The 18,630-nt window shown below is 33.1% G+C and overlaps 2 protein-coding genes across 2 annotated transcripts; one reads left to right on the forward strand and one right to left on the reverse strand.

Moving 5' to 3' along the window:
* The first annotated feature begins 2,127 nt into the window (after positions 1-2,127).
* Positions 2,128-5,984, forward strand: LOC133180279 (polyadenylate-binding protein-interacting protein 2-like). Its single transcript, XM_061314822.1, has 3 exons — positions 2,128-2,263; positions 3,025-3,162; positions 3,708-5,984. Exons 1-3 carry the CDS (start codon positions 2,135-2,137, stop codon positions 3,777-3,779), a joined length of 339 nt encoding a protein of 112 aa, XP_061170806.1. The 5' UTR covers positions 2,128-2,134; the 3' UTR covers positions 3,780-5,984.
* Positions 5,985-7,803: 1,819 nt separating this feature from the next.
* Positions 7,804-10,227, reverse strand: LOC133180556 (uncharacterized). The gene is made up of 2 exons (XM_061315041.1): positions 9,245-10,227; positions 7,804-8,793 (listed from the first exon to the last, which is right to left on the reverse strand). Exons 1-2 carry the CDS (start codon positions 10,209-10,211, stop codon positions 8,192-8,194), a joined length of 1,569 nt encoding a protein of 522 aa, XP_061171025.1. The 5' UTR covers positions 10,212-10,227; the 3' UTR covers positions 7,804-8,191.
* Between the last annotated feature and the right edge of the window lie 8,403 nt (positions 10,228-18,630).

Here is an 18,630-nt window from a genome sequence, read left to right on the forward strand (position 1 = left end):
GTGTTTTTACTTGTTTCTGTCTTAAAGGTAAAGATTTAAACTTTTTAATGATGCCGATTTTTATTTTCATGTTGTGATAAAAATACCACAAGAATGGCCTTGAAATTACGTCATATTTTGCATCATCAAAGGGGAGTAACCAGAAATTTACGATTTTGCAATTTTTAGAGTTGTCGTTCTTTTAAATAGACGTCAACGGAACGGGTCGGACCTAGGTAAAATTTATCAATAATTGATAATTTTTCAGAAATTTTCAAAAATTTCACTTCAATGTTTGTATAATATTTGTTAGAGTTGTTTTTAACAAGTATGTTTATTTCACCGTACATCGGACACAAATTAACCATGCATCGGACACTTTCCGATGCATGGGTGATCACTTCCATTTTCATATAAAACCCAAATGACAGCTATTTTTTACGGAAATAGAAAATAAAAACTCTGAATTTTAAGTGAAATACAAGATATCGATATATGACGACTAGAAGTGGACTCAATTTATTTCTTTAAACTAGATGATGATAACCCACGAGACAAAGGCGCGAGTTGCCATATTACTTGCATTGTAAAGCCTTTCTAAGGTGATGTGATGCACCTAAAATCTCTTCACATCTGTGGATCAAAATAGTCATTCAAATTTAACTAGAAGTTTAATTTTTTAATAAAAGATAAAAATGTTTCGATATCACTAATTTTAAAGCAGCGAGATCAAGGTATGATATTTTTCTGGTTTAAATACCGTATGTCCGATGCATGGTGAATATTGTTCGATCCATGGTGAATTCTGACTTATTTCGAAAAAATCGGGTTTTAATGATATTTTCTTAATAAATAGCACACGATTGTGTCAAAAATTTATATTTTAACCACATACTACATGTTAAGTTCCATTTTGATAATATTCGGTTGGTAGCGATATCGCTAGAACTTGTTGAAGTGCGAGGGTGTCCGATGCATGGTGAATTCACCCTATATAGCTCCAAAACTTTTAGAACTTTGAGTACAAAGTCTCTAAAGAGATGCAATTTGATGAGTGATTTTTACATGCATTATTTTCATAAGCGTTCAAGGTTTGAATATCATCACTGCACCAAGGTGCGACTTTTTGTGCATACTTGGAAAATAACACATTTGAGAAAAAAGCGTGATAAAATAGCTTTATCAAGCTATTCTGAATAGCTTAATAAAGCTATATAGCTAAATCAAGCTATGTAGCTTAATCAAGAGATTGTGCCGGAGCTGTTAGTCTGCGCAATGTGGCTTCAGTCGAGCCTCTGAGTTACAAACACTCATTTTTAGCTCTACTTGTTGGAGACCAGAAGAGCTTATGCGAAAGTAAAGTGTCCGCCATATGTCCATCTGTCTGTCTAGCTGTATCAGTGTTTGTCAGTTTGTCTGAAAACAATTTTTCAAAATGCTTCTCCTCCTAAAGTTTTGGTCCGATTTCAATATTACTTGGTACACAGGTAGACTATACTATAATACATAATTTTGTGGATCTTTTTTTTTATTTTGTTGAAGGATGTTGCCATGGTTACTTATTAAATAGAAATTTCTCTGAAATTCTTTCAAAATGCCAATCCAAAGACAGTTTCAGTCTAATTTCAATATAACGTGGTACACAGGAAGACTAAAGAAGGATATATAATTCTGTTTATCAGTTTTTGATTTTGTTGAAGTGTTGCCATGGTTACTTTAATAGAAATATCTTTGAAATTCTTTCAAAACGCTACTCCTCCTACAGTTTCAGTCCAATTTCAATATTACTTGGTACACAAGTAGACTACAGTAAGATACATTGTATATAACTCTATATATTTGTTTTTGATTTTGTTGAAGTGTTGCCATGGTTACTAAAATAGAAATCTCTGTGCAATTCTTTCAAAATGCTACCCTACTACAGTTATTGTCCAATTGCAATTAAACTTGACTCAGAAAGAGACTAAACCAAGGATCATTATTTTATTTATTGCTGTTGCCGTATTGTTTCTCAACTCCGACTAAGTGCTACCTTTTTCTACTTTTGTTAAGTAAAAAGCATTAGAGCTACAGTCTGGTCAGAGATTTCTTGTTGGTATATAGAGTAAACTGTAGAAATTTAATACCTGTACATATTTTAGATAAAAAAGCAAAGATGAATATGAAATTACCACCCTACCTCCAGGACGAAGTAGATGATGTTATTCCATATGTTAATGATGACATTGACTTCTCTGAATTTGAGTGGATGGCAGACCAAGAATTAGAGGAATTTGATAAACAAGTAGGTATATTTGTATAAGGAACTGTATGAAGTCATTAAAGCTTACTTTGTATGTACCATTGTTATACCTGGTGATGATTCAGTTACATTTTATATGTTTGGATCAATGGGATGAAGATAAAATTTGTATTCTTTATCTTTGTTCAATGCATGCAGCAAATAAGATAATCCTTTGTCAATCAAATGCATGTTAGATATACACTGAAACTTACCTAATCCAGAAGTTGTGTATTCCAAAATCTTCCCTTCTCTGATGTAAGCTTTACATGTTAGTCTCTCCCAGTAATTTCAATTAATTAAAATGTTGTGTAATTCGGAATTTGTCCAATCAACACAATTTCTATGGAACCAGCGGTGTCCGGATTAGATAAGTTTTACTGTAGATCAAAATATTTATCACATGTATGTATGTAGATATGAAATATTTTCTAATACTGACAGCACACCATTATTAAGAGCAAAAAATTTAAGGTCGGTAGAACAGAATTGATTAGTCTACTTGAATATTAACAAAAATAGCAAGAATTAAAAACATATATTTGCATGAAATGTTTGGTTCAAGTTTTGAAACTTGGGAAGCACTTTAACCTAAAAATAAGTGCCTGTACATTGGTCCCACCTGTACATTGTTGTTAATGTGATGGTAATTCGACATACTTTAGACTAAATAACATTTATACAGCAGTAATTCTGAAAAATCAGTTGATGAGACCAACATGATATATGGACCTTTTCCTTATTTTCTAAACTACTGTCTTCAGGTAGAAGAAGAGTTCTGGGAGGGTGAGTTCATTGAGGCATGTTTTGAGGAGATGCTCAAAGAGGAGGAGGAGAGGGAAATGACATTTTATCCATCATATCCTGACCACCCCCATCAGACAGTGGATTGTCCCAATAAGGTATGTTTTTTGTTCCTTAGTCCTTTGAATATTGATACAATTACAGTCAAACCTCGTTATCTTGAACACAATGGGACCGAGAATAAACTTCGAGATATAATCCGAGGGTTCAAGATATTGGGGGTGAAATACTTAAAATATTAAGTGCTTGGGACTTCCAAATCACTTCGACATATCCATGCTATTCGAGATATCTGTGTTCGAGATACCAAAGTGTCACTGTATATATGTTACAGTTAAATCTTGTTTTTTGAACTGCATGGAATGGAAAAATAGAATTCAAGATATTAATGATATTTAGAAGTCAATTACATGAAGTAAAATATGTTAGGACTTCCAACTGGATCACTTTGACAGATCCATGGTATTGTTATGTCAATGTTGGAGGTACCAAAGTTTGACTGTATTTTCAATTTTAGAATTATGATATTAGGCAGTCCTTGAACACATGAATTTAATCAAAGTTTCTGACTTCAGTCTTTATCAAGCAGTTATTATATACTCAACTGAACTATGTCTAAACATGTTTTCTGTTCATCTTTTAGGTGTTTTCTAGTAAATTGAATCCAAACGCTCCTGAATTCATCCCTAGAAATTCCAAGAAAGGAAAAGCATAGCCATGCAGGAGCCAAGTAATCTACATTTTTCAAATAGGGTTGCATTGAAAACAGTTGTAAATGCATTATACCCTAATTGTCTTTCATGGAGAGAAAAAAATTACAAAAAAAATTAATACTCCCGACATTCGTGTATGGCTGTGGATCTGCATGTGTTCGTTTATGTTTGTTTGTTTACTGGTGTATTGTTTTAAATGTGTTATGATATCTCCACAAGAAAGACTGAGAAATGTTTCATGGTTTCATGTGCATATTGTTTTCAAAAAGTGCTATATTGGTGCACATTTTTTTTTCAGGTAAATGTTTTCACTTTATGTTTAGGACACATTGAAGACATCAATGTCCTATTGTTTTCCTTCAAGTGCTCAGAGTTGCCTTTCTTTGTATATGATTTCTACTTTCTCTTACCTAATTCTTGATAAGAACTCTATAACAGAGGTTAAATATTCAATTTTTATAAAGAATAACTTTTTCAAATCTGTATTCTTGATTAACTGGAGGGATGATTTTAGATAATGAGATAAACTGTATGGTGTATATTTACAATATATATACATTTATCACATGTTTACCCCTTTATAAAGTAGATATTGCTCATATATCATTTTCATATCAACAGTTGTGACATCACAATGGTTTTTATCTTAAATTGATGAAGTCAAATGCAGTGGATTGATATTTAAAAACGTATATAAAAACTGTGTAGAACATGTTATAGCTGTGTGTAAAACATTTGATAAAAAGAATCTCCCTTTGGCTTGTGGATGGATGTAATTGTATGTTTTCTTTCCCCTCACCAAGGCTTGGGGATCATATCATATCCAACTACAAACCATGGGAGATCCTACCCTTACAGAAATTTCTGATAAGTGACTTATAAGTGATTTATTCTTTTACTTATAAGTTGTTTATACTGGACTTATACTTCACTGATACATTTAACTTATAAGTGACTGATCAGTGACTCATTAGGATTTTATATGCAAAAGTTGTTGTTTTTTTGTTTTTTTTTTTACATATATACATATGCATCTTCACCTAAGATGAAATAATTAAGTTAACATTTTATGAAAAATATTCCCTCTCATATGACATTCTTTGATGATGCAAACTTTATATATTATTTCAGTTCACAAACAAAAATGTTGGACAAAAAAAAATCAATTAAGATTTAATGACCTTGAGGTTTCTTCAAATTTATGAAATCTGAAAGCAACTGAGTCAATTGATTTAAAATTTCAGGCAAAGGAAGTTAAAATAAAAAGATGATGTGAATAGAACCTACTTGTTGAACCTGATGTGAAGGCATATTCAAAATAAATTTGAAATCTCCAACAACATCCTTTCACAGAGACTTAGTTTCAAATTCTTGTTGTTTATCTCTTCAGAGACAAAGTTTCTGATTGGTTAGCTTGAATACTCAAGACAAGTCTAGTATAGTGTAAAAATTTTAAGTCCACACTATTCTGGCTAATACCATACTGATCTTCACTTATAAGTGAAGTATAAGTGAAATATTCACTGATATGTTGCTAATCTTCACTTATAAGTGAAGTATTAACAAAATCTGTTCCTCACTTATACTTTTTTTTGACTTATAGTACACTTATAAGTAAATTTCAAAACTTATAAGTGACTTATAAGTGGCTTATAAGTGAAGTATAAAACACTTTTAAGTTTTTATTGGTTTTTTCTGTAAGGGTATGTATATGTTCTTGATTTCACATACGATATATCTGGAAAACTTGACATTATAAAGTTTGTATTAAAATTTCAATATAATCAGAAACCAAGATTCTCTGAAATTCAAAGAAAAGTAGAAAATGAAACACTGACATTAATTTCGGTCTATACCATGAAATACAATTTTGAGGAAAATTGTAGATATGCATCTTTAAAACTTAGAATATTTCCTCCAGTTTAATCTAAATGTTAATATGTTTCTGTATGGTCATTATCTTAAATGTAATGAACAAAGCTCCAGTCATGTCTTAATCAGGAATCCTTCACTGTAATATTAATTCAATCAGTATAATGTGTGTGTATGTAAAGATCTGTCAGTTTAAAACTGTCAATTTCATTGTAGGTGCCTTTTAATTTTCAGATTGTTTCATGTAACTTTTTTTTCACTTATGTTTTTTTTATTATTGTTTTTTTTATATTATCACACGGTGCCAACTGACAGGTTTTTTTAGGAATAAATTTTTTTTGAAAAAAAAAGTCTTGTATTTTATGGTGATTTTGAAGTTAGGGCAAGAAATATCAGGATGTATTTTAGAACAGATGCTTCCTCCTCGGATTTGAGTCCTGATCTCTATTTTCTCTGTACATGATGATGAGTAAGCGACTGATCCAATTCGTATTTTTCAGACGAAACCGAGCGTTTCCCTGAAAATCTGACATGGTCTTTGTAATTTGGAGCATATTCAGGAAAAAACTGCGCTGTAGACTTTCCGATAAGGAAATTTGATCAACGGTCGATTGCACAGTGAGGAAAAAAATGAGTTGGTGTTCACAACGTCATTTAATGAAAGGAAATTTAGCACTTGGAGTCACAGGCACCTTACGAATGGTTGGTGTAACCCCCCCCCCCCCCCTTCATTCTGAGAATTTTTTAGACACGATAACTTAGCCAATAAACATGAATTCCTAACCTATCTCAGAAGGAGGGATGGGGGTTACACCAACCATTCGTAAGGTGCCTGTGCTTGGAGTCTCAGTGATTTAAGCAATTAACCCAGCATACATTTTGAAGTTTCGAAAATTTGACAGTTTTATATTCTCGCAATTTCAGTTGAAAAAGTCGACAATTCTAACAGCGTTGAGAATCGAAAGACGATTAGAGCGTGAGAAAAAACACCTTTTAGACTAGTTATATGCATTTGGTTAATTTCAGTAAAATTTTAGATTAAGTTAAGATCAGATGACGCGTTCCTCAATAAAAGAGAATTTTTCACAATAATTTGTCATTGAAGTATTGCTGCTTTAAAAAGATTCCTAGCAAAAAAAATTCGGTACCTTGCCGGGCATTTGTGCAAGATAACAGAGGATGTTGTTTACTATATAATCTATCGGAAATCACTAGTAATCACGGTATATTAATTTTTGGTGTCTTTACTTAGTTAAAAACAGTTTATAAATAATTAACAAGATAATGATAATTATGTTTAATTTGTTGTATATTACGAAGAGATAAATCAGAACAAAACAGGAGCGTGTCGTCAGACCTTAATTCAACAACACAAAAGTCTGGTCAATCAACAGTCCTAACTTACGCGTACTTACTGGGTATCAGTGTCATTTGATATAATATGAAATAACCACCTTCATATATAATTTAGTTCTGGTTATAACGCGGTATTTGATTGGATAAAAAAAATACTTCATATTGTATAAATTTGGTTGCCTACGTCACAATGACTTGCGTCAAAAACGTATCGATCCGCCTGACGTTACATTTAAATTTTGTACGATTTGAAGTAATTTTTTAAGGGCAATCATTTTTTTCTTACACTAAATGAATGAAAATTAAATTATAAGGAATGAATTTAATAGCTACCCAATTTATACGGTATAAAGTGTGTTGGGGAGTTTACGCTTTATAAACCGCAAAGCGGTTTATAAAAAGCGTAAACTGTTCCAACCCACTTTATACCGTATAAATTGGGTAGCTATTAAATTCATTCCTTAAATAATACATATCTCAATACCTACAGGTCGAAATTAATGAGAAGTTTCTTGTGAAATTCATTAAAATATAATGGTTATCAACTACCTTTTTACCTTGAAATAGTCGTCAAAATAGGACAAATGTCTGACTCTATCTAGTAAGATTCATTTGTTGTCAAAATTGAATTCGGTGCAGTATTCCACAAATGTTTTATATAAATAAGAGAAATTTATAATAAATTTTAAAATCATTTATTTAAATCATCAACAAATTATAACAATAAATATAATATATATTTACAAGAACAAAAGATCACTGGGATTACTTCGGCATCTTAAAATTAACGAACATATACAAATATGCAATCAATGTGGCCATTTATGAACAAAATATGAAATGTCAGGATGCATATAGGCACGAGTAATTCAAACGCTTAAATTAATCAAAATTTCGAGAGCGAGACTCGGGCCTCAACGCTCACATAATTAAACTTGATTTTCCTCCTCAATTATCAGCGATAAAAGGTTCATTTCAGCAAAATCGAATTCCCATAAACCAGCTAATGGCGTATCGCCTTGAGAATAAGTGAGCTTGACGAGTAGTGTTCGAAAAGTTTTAGCTCACAGATAAATTGGAAACGCACAAACGTCGATCAAAGAGGTTGGTTCACTTGAACTTCTTAGTTGAACTGAATCTGGGATCTAAAGTGTAAAATTCAATGTTTCAAAATTGTGCTAATGTTTTAGGTTGCTCTCCAACCACTTTTGAGTTTATTGAGCTTTTTAATTTGAAAATTTCCAAGAGAGAACGGCTCATCCTTTAGATCATCTTCAGTTAAGCATGTAATGAAATTTCCATCAACCTTTTCGTCTTTGCACACGTCGGCTAGTTTATCCAGCTTGTATTCTCTCAAAAGAGAGCACAATGCCTCCACTCCTAAATTTTCTAAAGATTTTTTGCCTACTTCAACAGAGGGATTGAGTGAATCAGTCGGAAGGGACATTGACCTAGGCGGAACTGAAATAACGGGGTCGCTGACCTTTATGGCGGCGACAGGCATCGTTTTACATTTTTCTTTTGACCGCGGAGGAATGGTAGGGCTAAGCACTCGAGGCGGAGGTGAAATATTTGGCGTTGGACTTGGTCCTCTAGGCGAATGTGCACTGTGAGTTGTAGGACTAGATACTCTCGGGGGCTGGGTAGGAGACACGTCTTCACTGCTGGCCCCTTCCTTACCGCTAGTCTCTGGTTGCTTGGGAGAAGACGGCTTCCAAAGTTCGATGTATTCTTCGTCAATGCCTGCCTGGGCTGGTCGGTCAGTATCAGTTTCAGGTCCTTCGTTAGCTGATTAAGAATTTAAATCGATTAAATAAACAATAAAGCAATTACAAAATGTTATTTTCATGGCATTAAAAAGAAATCATTATGTTTATCAATTAAACAATGAAATGCTTTCTTTGGTTTAGTATGGAAATAAATGTTGCAGCTGTTGCAGAAAAAAATACATAACCCGCGGGTTGCCTAATTTTTTTCTGCAATAGCTTTAACGTTTATTTCCGTACTAACAAACAAAGAAAGACATTTATATATTGTTTATACAGTTATGTGTGTTTAAATGTATAGATAAACGACCGTGGTTTTCATAAGAAATAAAGGATATGATGTTCAGTGGGTTTAGATATTACCACATATATCTCGTCCAGAAATTAGGTCAATCTGTATCGTCAGTAAAAATTCAGTGTCACAACATAATTTTAATCTATAAATGTTTATAACTTACATAAAACATACTTGCCTTTTATCTCACGTTTCTTTTCAGTTCCTTTAATAATGTAAGTCTGGATGTCACTGAACATTGATGCCTCTGGAACCACATAGAAAGGACAGAATGTGTCTATCTCCTCCATTGAATTTTCTAACACCTCCACATGGACAGAGGATAAATCTAAATTTTCTAGAAGTTCACATACAACATTTGAACATTCCTGCACGTATTTATCCACACACACCAAATTGCACTTTCCTAGGTCCGCAAGAAAAAGCATTTTGTTGGATAGGGAAGACGCAACAATTTCATTTTCAAATTTTTGAGTGGCTATTAAATGTTGATCAATTTGTCGGTTGCAGAATTTTACTTTCCTAGGCAAGTTAAATCGTTCGACGATATCCTGCATTGAATATTTTTCAGTGTCTTGAATTATTTCCATCCCACACCTTATTGCGTTGGGCAAGACAATTTCAAGACCAGACTTTGGACCCTCTTTGACAGAGCAACACAACATTTCACCATGAAGTTCTTGTGCATTTGTATACTCTTCTCCAGACTTTGAGAAATTCCCTTTGTATTCCCGAATTTCCTTCACTTCTAACAAACTTTTCTTCTCAACTCGGATGCTTTCACATTCTCCATCTTTCTCACAAATTGCAAATAAATCAGAGGCTGGAATTATATACCTTGGAAATTCTTTGATCAACATTTCTACTTCATCATAAGTTTTCCCGAGGCAATGAATATCGTAGAAGAGTTCCGAAGTATCCCAAGGTATAAATCCCATGTTCTGTTTTAAATCTCGCGACATATTTGATTTTATGCAATCCTTGACAATCACTTGCTTTTCACACGAAAACACAACAAAACATTCACCACCCTTAAATGTCTTCCATTTTGGAATTTGCAGACTTCCCTCTGTCATCTTGAATACTTTTGGCAGGTCAACATTCTCAAGAGCGCGGAGAAAAGACATCTTCTTCTTCTCCGCCATCCTTGAAATGATCTGAAACTTGAAAACGGAAGTTTATAAATCTTGTCTATGGTTATTACACACAACGTCAAACAAATATACACACATTAGTTTACTTTTAGTCAATGGAGAAACGAGGAAGTGTTTTTGCCGTATCATACACCCAGTCTAATGTTGATAAAAAAAAAGTACAACTCAGCGTTTGATACGCTTTAACCAAACGTGGTACTTCCTGTAATAAATAAGAGATACATTCAACAAAATTATACATAATTATGTGACTTTTAAAGTGCTGTGCAAAATATATATATGACTTTTGGATTTACAAATGTAAATATAGAATATTTATGTTTCTGGTTCGCATCAAAACAATCAACTGGGAAAAAACACAAACAAGTTATAACAAATATTCATTTTTAAGAATGAATAAAAACTATTAATATCTTTAAAAAACGTTAGTGTTATTTAAAAAAGCAATCTTGTTTCTCCAGCAGAGAGGGACAAATACGGTGGTCATTGCAAAATTTCAATATCTTAATTATACGTTTCCGTTGGATTAACGCTTGTTGAAATTTCTTTGTGGTCAAGATTAGAAGACTAGTAACAACAGTTATGATGATTTGCTGTAAAACATAAAGTTAATTTGCTACCAATATATTTGGCATAAGGAATAAGTATCATATAAGGAAAGTTTTCTTAGTTTTGTGAGTGTTATTGGTAAGTAAATCACAAAGACTTGTCACTTAATATATTTTATGAAGCGCGCTATTACACACTAGTAATAACTTTCACAAACTGAAAAAAATTCCTTAAATTTAAATTCTAATTTTTTAAAACCAACAAAAATAAACGGAAGCCCGTTGAGGCCAGTTCAGAGAAAGAAATATTTTTTATTTCGTTTAAACGCAATAATTATTGCGTTTAAACGCAAAAGATTGCGTTTAATCGCAATGTATATTGCGTTTAAACGCAAACACTTTGCGTTTAATCGCAAAAGATTGCGATTAAACGCAATATTTTGCGTTTAAACGCAATACTTTTGCGATTAAACGCAATAGTTTTTGCGTTTAAAAGCGATAATATTATTGCGATGAAACGCAATAATCTTTGCGTTTAAACCCAATAATCTTTGTGTTTACAGGCAGTCATTTGTATCAAACCTTGCAGAGTACAATGGTCCCACGCATACTAAAATCTTTTATTTCTTTCTCCTTTTTACTTATTAGGAAATTGTGTGCTTTATAGAATCAGATTTATTCGAGCAAAAGCTCTCTGAAAGGATAAATCACTTATATGAATTTATAGAAGAGAAAAAAAAATGTCGGGTTGTAAAAACAAAGGCAACCTAAGAACGAGACATGTCTTAAGCTTATTAGATCTCTACCTTCTTAATGGTTTTGGTCAGTTGCTTTGATAAAAAACTCCTATGTTGCGGTCACGAAGTTTAACCCATGTATTAAGGGTTTTTAGAAAAGGAATGATAAAATGTTGGAATTACGTACAACATGTAGTATTTAGACTATGTGTATTCTCAACCCTTCCTATGGTTGCATACAGTAAACACAAGAACATAGGTGATGGATTCATATGAGATCAGATGATATATGAGATCAAAATCAAATGAAAACAGATTGATCGCTGTGTACTACCAAATTGACAAGTGCCATTAATACCACTTAAACATTATCTATAAGTTGTGATACGTAAGCAAAGAAGATCCGATTTGTTCTGTGTCTTTTTGCAAAATTTTCCAGTTTTTGAAAATTATAGTAAAACAATGGCATCCTAACAACCTGAATGTCTTAAATGTATTAGAACCCAACCCTCCTAATGAAATCGTTGATCAATTGAATGTTTCAGTAATATTGCATAATTACTAGGATCCTAGTACATGTACATGTAATTATAAGCTTGTGTTAAAATGCAAAACAAATCTTTATAAGGAAGGATTATTGCGTTTAAACGCAAAGATTATTGCGTTTAATCGCAATATCATTAATTTTAATCGCAAAAGTATTGCTTTTACTCGCAAAAATTATTACGTTTAATCGCAATATTATTGCGTTTAAACGCAAAAATTATTGCGTTTAATCGCAAAAGTATTGCGTTTAAACGCAAAAGATTGCATTTAATCGCAATCTTTTGCGTTTAAACGCAAAGTGTTTTGCATTTAAACGCAATATACATTGCGATTAATCGCAATCTTTTGCGTTTAAGGACATACGCAACGTAGTTTGAACTTTATTGTCTTTTTCCCTGGAGTTGAAGAGTTCCAATACTTAAAGGAATTGTTTGCTACATTTGTATGTCTATATATGCTGTTGTACACTTCTTCTAAAACAAGTTTGGATAAACAAAACATCTAGAATATGTGTTTAGTAATTTTTGTGTATTTTTCTTTGAATTATACAAAAATTTTCATCAATTGATATCTTTTCAAAACCCCTGGTAATGTATGCTGATTTTTTGTCGACGAACATCTGATGGCACTATAATCTTAAATTAAGAATATCTTGAAAAATTATCAGTAGGTAAGGTACGTTGCGTATGTCCTTAAACGCAATAAATATTGCGTTTAAACGCAATAATAAATATTTCCTTCTCTGAACTGGCCTCAACGGGCTTCCGTAAAAATACACTTAATATTGATTTTTTTTTTCTCTGCCATATATCATTATTACTTTTTAAAAATCCCGTTTCTATGCAAGACTGTGCATAACAAGAGACCCAGGTGCCAAATAGCCTACCTGAGCTCTTTGGTTAGAGAAAAGAAGAAATCAGTTCAGTATTGAAAAGTATAAATATATAAGTGGTCCCACCCGACCTCGGGAGGGGCAGTGTGGGGCCATGATTTGAACAGACTTGAATCTACACTAACTGAAGATGCTTCCATATTTATATGCGTAATATATTTTTAAAAGATTTTTGTTATAGATTTTTCTCTTATATATGCCTAAGGGAAAATTAGATCTTCTATTGTGGCCCCTACCTAGCACAAGGTGTCATGATTTGAATAAGCTTGAATCTAAACTATCTTAGGATACTTCCATATTAATATGATCAATCATGGCGTGATTTGCTGTTCCTGATAAGAAGATTTTTATAGTTTTTTCCTTTATATACCTAATAGTTGTAAAACTTTGATCGCCCATTGTGGCCCTACACTACCCCCAGAGGTCATGGTTTGAACAAACCTGAATCTACACTACCTGAGGATGCTTCCATATAAATTTGACTAACCATGTTTTGATGTTCTTGAGAAGACGATTTAAAAAAAAAATCCTCTGTATTCCCGTATAAATTTCTGATCATCCATTGTAACCCAACCCTGGTCTCCTGGGGTCATAATTTGAACAAACTTGAAACTAAGCTACTTAAGGATGCTTGCATATTAATATGACTAATCAAGGCTTTGCTGTTTTTGAGAAGATTTTAAAAGATTTTTCTAATGTATTCCTACGTAAAACTTTGATCGCCGATTGTGGCCCCACTCTACCCCGGGGGTCATGATTTAAACAAACTTGAATTTACACCACCTGCTTCCATATAAATATGTCTTATCATGGCTTTGTTGTTCTTGAGAAGAATATTTCAAGGATTTTTCCTATATATATATTCCTATGTAAAATTTTTATCATCCATTGTGGCCCCACCCTTGCCCCTGGGGTCATAATTTGAACAAACTTAAATCTACACTATACAACGAAGTTTTCACATAAGGTTCATCTTTTCTGGCAGAGTGGTAAATGAGAAGAAGATCATTAAAAGATGTCTTTAGATTGTCATTAATTCTTATCTCTTCTTGAAAGAGCTCGATGGTGTGACCCTTCATTTAAAGAAACTTTAGTTACATTTCCTTCACTTTCATACTTTATGGCAAGTTTGGTTGAAATTGGCCCAGTGATTCTTGAGAAGAAGTCGAAAATGTGAAAAGTTTACAAACGTCACACGACAGACGGACGCCGGACACTCTTCAATCAGAAAAGCTCACTTGAGTCTTCGGTTCAGGTGAGTTAAAATGGCATCAAAATCAATGTCATAGTTGGATTAGTTAAAAAAAAAACCAGCACATGTCCGTTATCCATTTGAATATCTATCTACTTGTTTACTTTAACTTGAATTTACTTAAAGTTCTCACTATAATTTGGATAGACTCTACTAGGAATCCCTCTAACCTCAGTACTCTATAATACGAGATCATTGCCAATCAAAACACTTGCCATTACAAACCTTTTTTCGATCAACTTCACTACACCTTGTTCCGAATGAACTAAAGTAAATGTAGGGTCAGATAACTCGCAAGACTTCTAATCTAGCGTTTGTATAGTTTATCTCAAAAGTTGTTTGATTTTCATCAAGGTACATTTCTTGGTAAGAAAGGTATTTTTAAAAACGAACACCTGTAATTTACATATAGGGCATGCGATAATCTGTTTATATATACAAAGTGATAATTAATCCGTAGCACGCAAGTAATTTTGGTTTGTTCTTGTACACAAAATGATAAATCCAACTGTTTAAACAATTTAAGTATTTTTAAAAATTTCTTTGCTTTTAATCATGTAATATTTTTGAGGACTTCAAGACTCCACTTTGACAGGAAGTGTTAATTGTGTGAAAATGTGACTGGGAGAGTGAATATGTTACATGTCTAGATGTACATTATCAAGTATCAGGGAAATTATCGTGTATTTGTATTTTAACAACTTGAGTCACGCAAATATACTTAGAAAAATATTGAAGTATTTTTAAAAAATACTTTTTAAATATATATATATATATATATATATATATATATATATATATATATATATATATATATATATATATATATATATATATATATATATATATATATATATATATATATATATATATATATATGTATATAATAGGCCCTAATTCAAAAAATATTCCTGTTTGTACAGTGTATCAATAATGACTAATTTCTTGGGGACAACTGGAGGAAACGTTCTAAATACACTGTACATATCACGGGTGAGATTACAAGATTTCATTTGTCCATTTGTCCCCCCTCCCCCCCCCCCCCCCAAGAGCAACAAAGATTTACAAAAAAGGAAGAGGATGATCCGAATGATAGAACAAACTGGAATAGCTGCTGGAATATTGTAATGATTTAAGAGTCCATACGAAATTCAATTTTTGTCACATGAGTCTAGAGTTCAGGTCCCAGTTGGGGCAAGGTTTAAGCCTATCAAACTCATGATAGTAGGTCTCGATCAGATTCACATACATTCAGATCCCAACACGCAGTGACACTTCGAGTGCACACCATTCTGTCTCTATCCTCTTGGTTTTTGGGGACTTTGGATTGCTACACCATTTGAATTTCTTCCCTCATTATAAATACAGAAGGGTTATTTTAACGACTATTTGATTGTTTGGACATATCAATCAAAAGTTAACATTTCCGTTTCAATTCAGATAGAGGGGAAATCACACTAACTACACTATTGTGAATATTCCCAAAGTTGTTTAAAGTCCTAGACGTCAGAATAAAATCCACTCTTAAACAGGAATTATATGAAAGTTTAAATGATTATAATTTCCTTTTTTACATTAAGAATTGTAACTTATTTGGAATCCCATTTTGTTTCTCAATAACTGCATACAACCTTTAATATACTAGTAACAAGTTACAATATCAAGGTATAAGCCTTATGGTGATTGTCGATTTTTTTTCAAGACCAATGAAACTGTTTAGATTTTGTCAAACTTGTGAGTTGAGAAACTGTTAAAAGATAAAAATCTCCTATTTCACATTGGTCATATGATTTACCTCGTTTTTTGACGTCGAAAAATGACCCTCTCCTCCCCCAGGCATAGAAAAATGTGAATATTTGGTAGGAAAAAAACCCTAAAGGTCAGTTTCCTACATGTGACCCTATAAGAAATTGACCCCCGTTGAAAAATGTCTCCTTTCCCAAAAGTGATACAAAATTTTAAAGAGGTGATGGATGCCAAGGTTTGAACAACAAAGTTTAATTCTTTTTGCTTGCATTTTTATGACGAACACTGGACGAAATGCAATGAAAATGAAATAAAGTAGTATTATATGTGTTTCTATCTATAGGCCTACTGTGTTCTCAGCAAACAATAAAAATCAAATATATATGTAACTATGGCTATTTGTTCCAACTGTTATCTTAATTTTCCTTTATCATATGTTTCATATTGGGATATTTTACGGATTATAGACGTTTATGGCCAACTTGCAACTGAACTATATGACACGAAATGGCTTCGGTTTTTCAGTCACCTATTTCTCATTATCACTTGGTTTATTCCACTATCACCTGCATAGGTGTTTATGTCTCCAAACTTATTCGGCATGCAAGAGCATGCTCTGGGACAAATAAGCTGATGTTCAGGGGCTTTCAACAGCCTTGATGAAAGTCAGTATTTCAAAAAAATGTGATCGTTATTATGACCTTATTTGCAAATGCGATAATTTTCCCAATTTTTATGTTTTTATGTTGCAAGGTTATATATTCTGTAATTGTATAACCTTACAACATAAAAATTGTAGAATGTGGATAACTTAAAAGAAATTTCAACACTCACGAAGGCCAAAATTTTATTTAAAAAATACAGATACGGAATATAATGCAAGTACTGTGTACCTTGCCGTTGTTCGGATTTGTTCGGTCGAACTGGATAGTTGCTTGGACAACTTGGTTCTTCTTTCGAGCGAGTTACATATTTGTTTGAACAGTTTGATGTTTTTCTTTGCATAAGATTCACCATTCCTCAAATAAATGTGAGCATCCAGTGAAAAATCAATGCTAGTACAGGATCAATTGCTCATTGGGTGTGGACTTTCCCCTTCCCTAAAAAAATCATGCATATTACTTTTGCCCTTAATTAGCTCACCTGAGCCAAAGGCTCAAGTGAGCCTTTCTGATCAAAATTTGTTCGTTGTCTGTCGTCGTTGTAGTCGTTGTTGTTGTTGTAAACTTTTCACATTTTCATCTTCTTCTCAAGAACCACTGGGCCAATTTCAATCAAACTTGCCACAAAGTATCCTTGGGTAAAGGGGATTCAAATTTGTTCAAATGAAGGGCCACGCCTTCTTCCAAGGGGAGATAATTAAGAATTCGTGAAAAATTAATGGCATCATTAAAAAATCTTCTTCTCAAGAACCACTGTGCTTGAAAATATGAAACTTATGTGGAAGCATCCTCAGGTAGTGTAGATTCATGTTTGCTCAAATCATGACCCCTGGGGGTCGGGTGGGGCCACAATGGGCGATCAAAGTTTTACATGGGAATATATAGGAAAAATCTTTAAAAATCTTCTTCTCAAGAACAGCAAAGCCATGATTAGTCATATTTATATGGTAGCATCATCAGATAGTGTAGACTCAAGTTTGTTCAAATCATGACCCCCGGGGGTCGGGTGGGGCCACAATGGGCGATCAAAGTTTTACATAGGAATATATAGGTTAAATCTTTAAAAATCTTCTTCTCAAGAACAGCAAAGCCATGATTGGTCATATTTACAGGGAAGCATCCTCAGGTAGTGTAGATTCAAATTTGTTCAAATCATGACCCCCGGGGGTCGGGTGGGGCCACAATGGGCGATCAAAGTTTTACATAGGAATATATAGGTTAAATCTTTAAAAATCTTCTTCTCAAGAACAGCAAAGCCATAATTGGTCATATTTACAGGGAAGCATCCTCAGATAGTGTAGATTCAAGTTTGTTCAAATCATGACCCCCGGGGGTCGGGTGGGGCCACAATGGGCGATCAAAGTTTTACATAGGAATATATAGGAAAAATCTTTAAAAATCTTCTTCTCAAGAACAGCAAAGCCATGATTGGTCATATTTAAATGGAAGCATCCTCAGATAATGTAGATTCAAATTTGTTCAATTCATGACCCCCCCCCCCCCCGAACCACTTTTTTATTTAAACTTTTCAACCTTTCAAGACTGAACTGATTTCTGCTTTTTCCTAGCCATAGTGCTCAGGTGAGCGATGTGGCCCCTGGGCCTCTTGTTCATGTTGCATTTAAATATTTCAAAGTAAGATTTTTTTATATATCCAAATATGACATGTACATGAGTAAAATGTTAAAATAATTAACTTAAACTCTCTCTCTCTCTCTCTCTCTCTCTCTCTCTCTCTGGAATATATCGGGGGGAGGGGGTTAATTTAAAAATCTTCTAAAAATGATATTTTTGTCAAATCAATTTGGATGCATTTCCACATAATGTAGATTAAAGAATATTAATGTTGTCAAATTTTCATAAAATACAGATCATTTTATTTGACACATTACCGGGAAGGGTGTGTGATCATATAAATCTTTTTCTAAGATCAACATATCGCTGTATTCTGAATTAAGCTACATGTAGGATGAGCATTTTGACCCACAGGCCTCTTGATTTATAAGACTTAATTTTCTAGCCAAAAT

Source organism: Saccostrea echinata, unplaced genomic scaffold (genome assembly GCF_033153115.1).
Source record: "Saccostrea echinata isolate AGI-Se365-2 ecotype Australia unplaced genomic scaffold, CSIRO_AGI_Sech_v1 ptg000006l, whole genome shotgun sequence".
Lineage (NCBI taxonomy): Eukaryota > Metazoa > Mollusca > Bivalvia > Ostreida > Ostreidae > Saccostrea > Saccostrea echinata.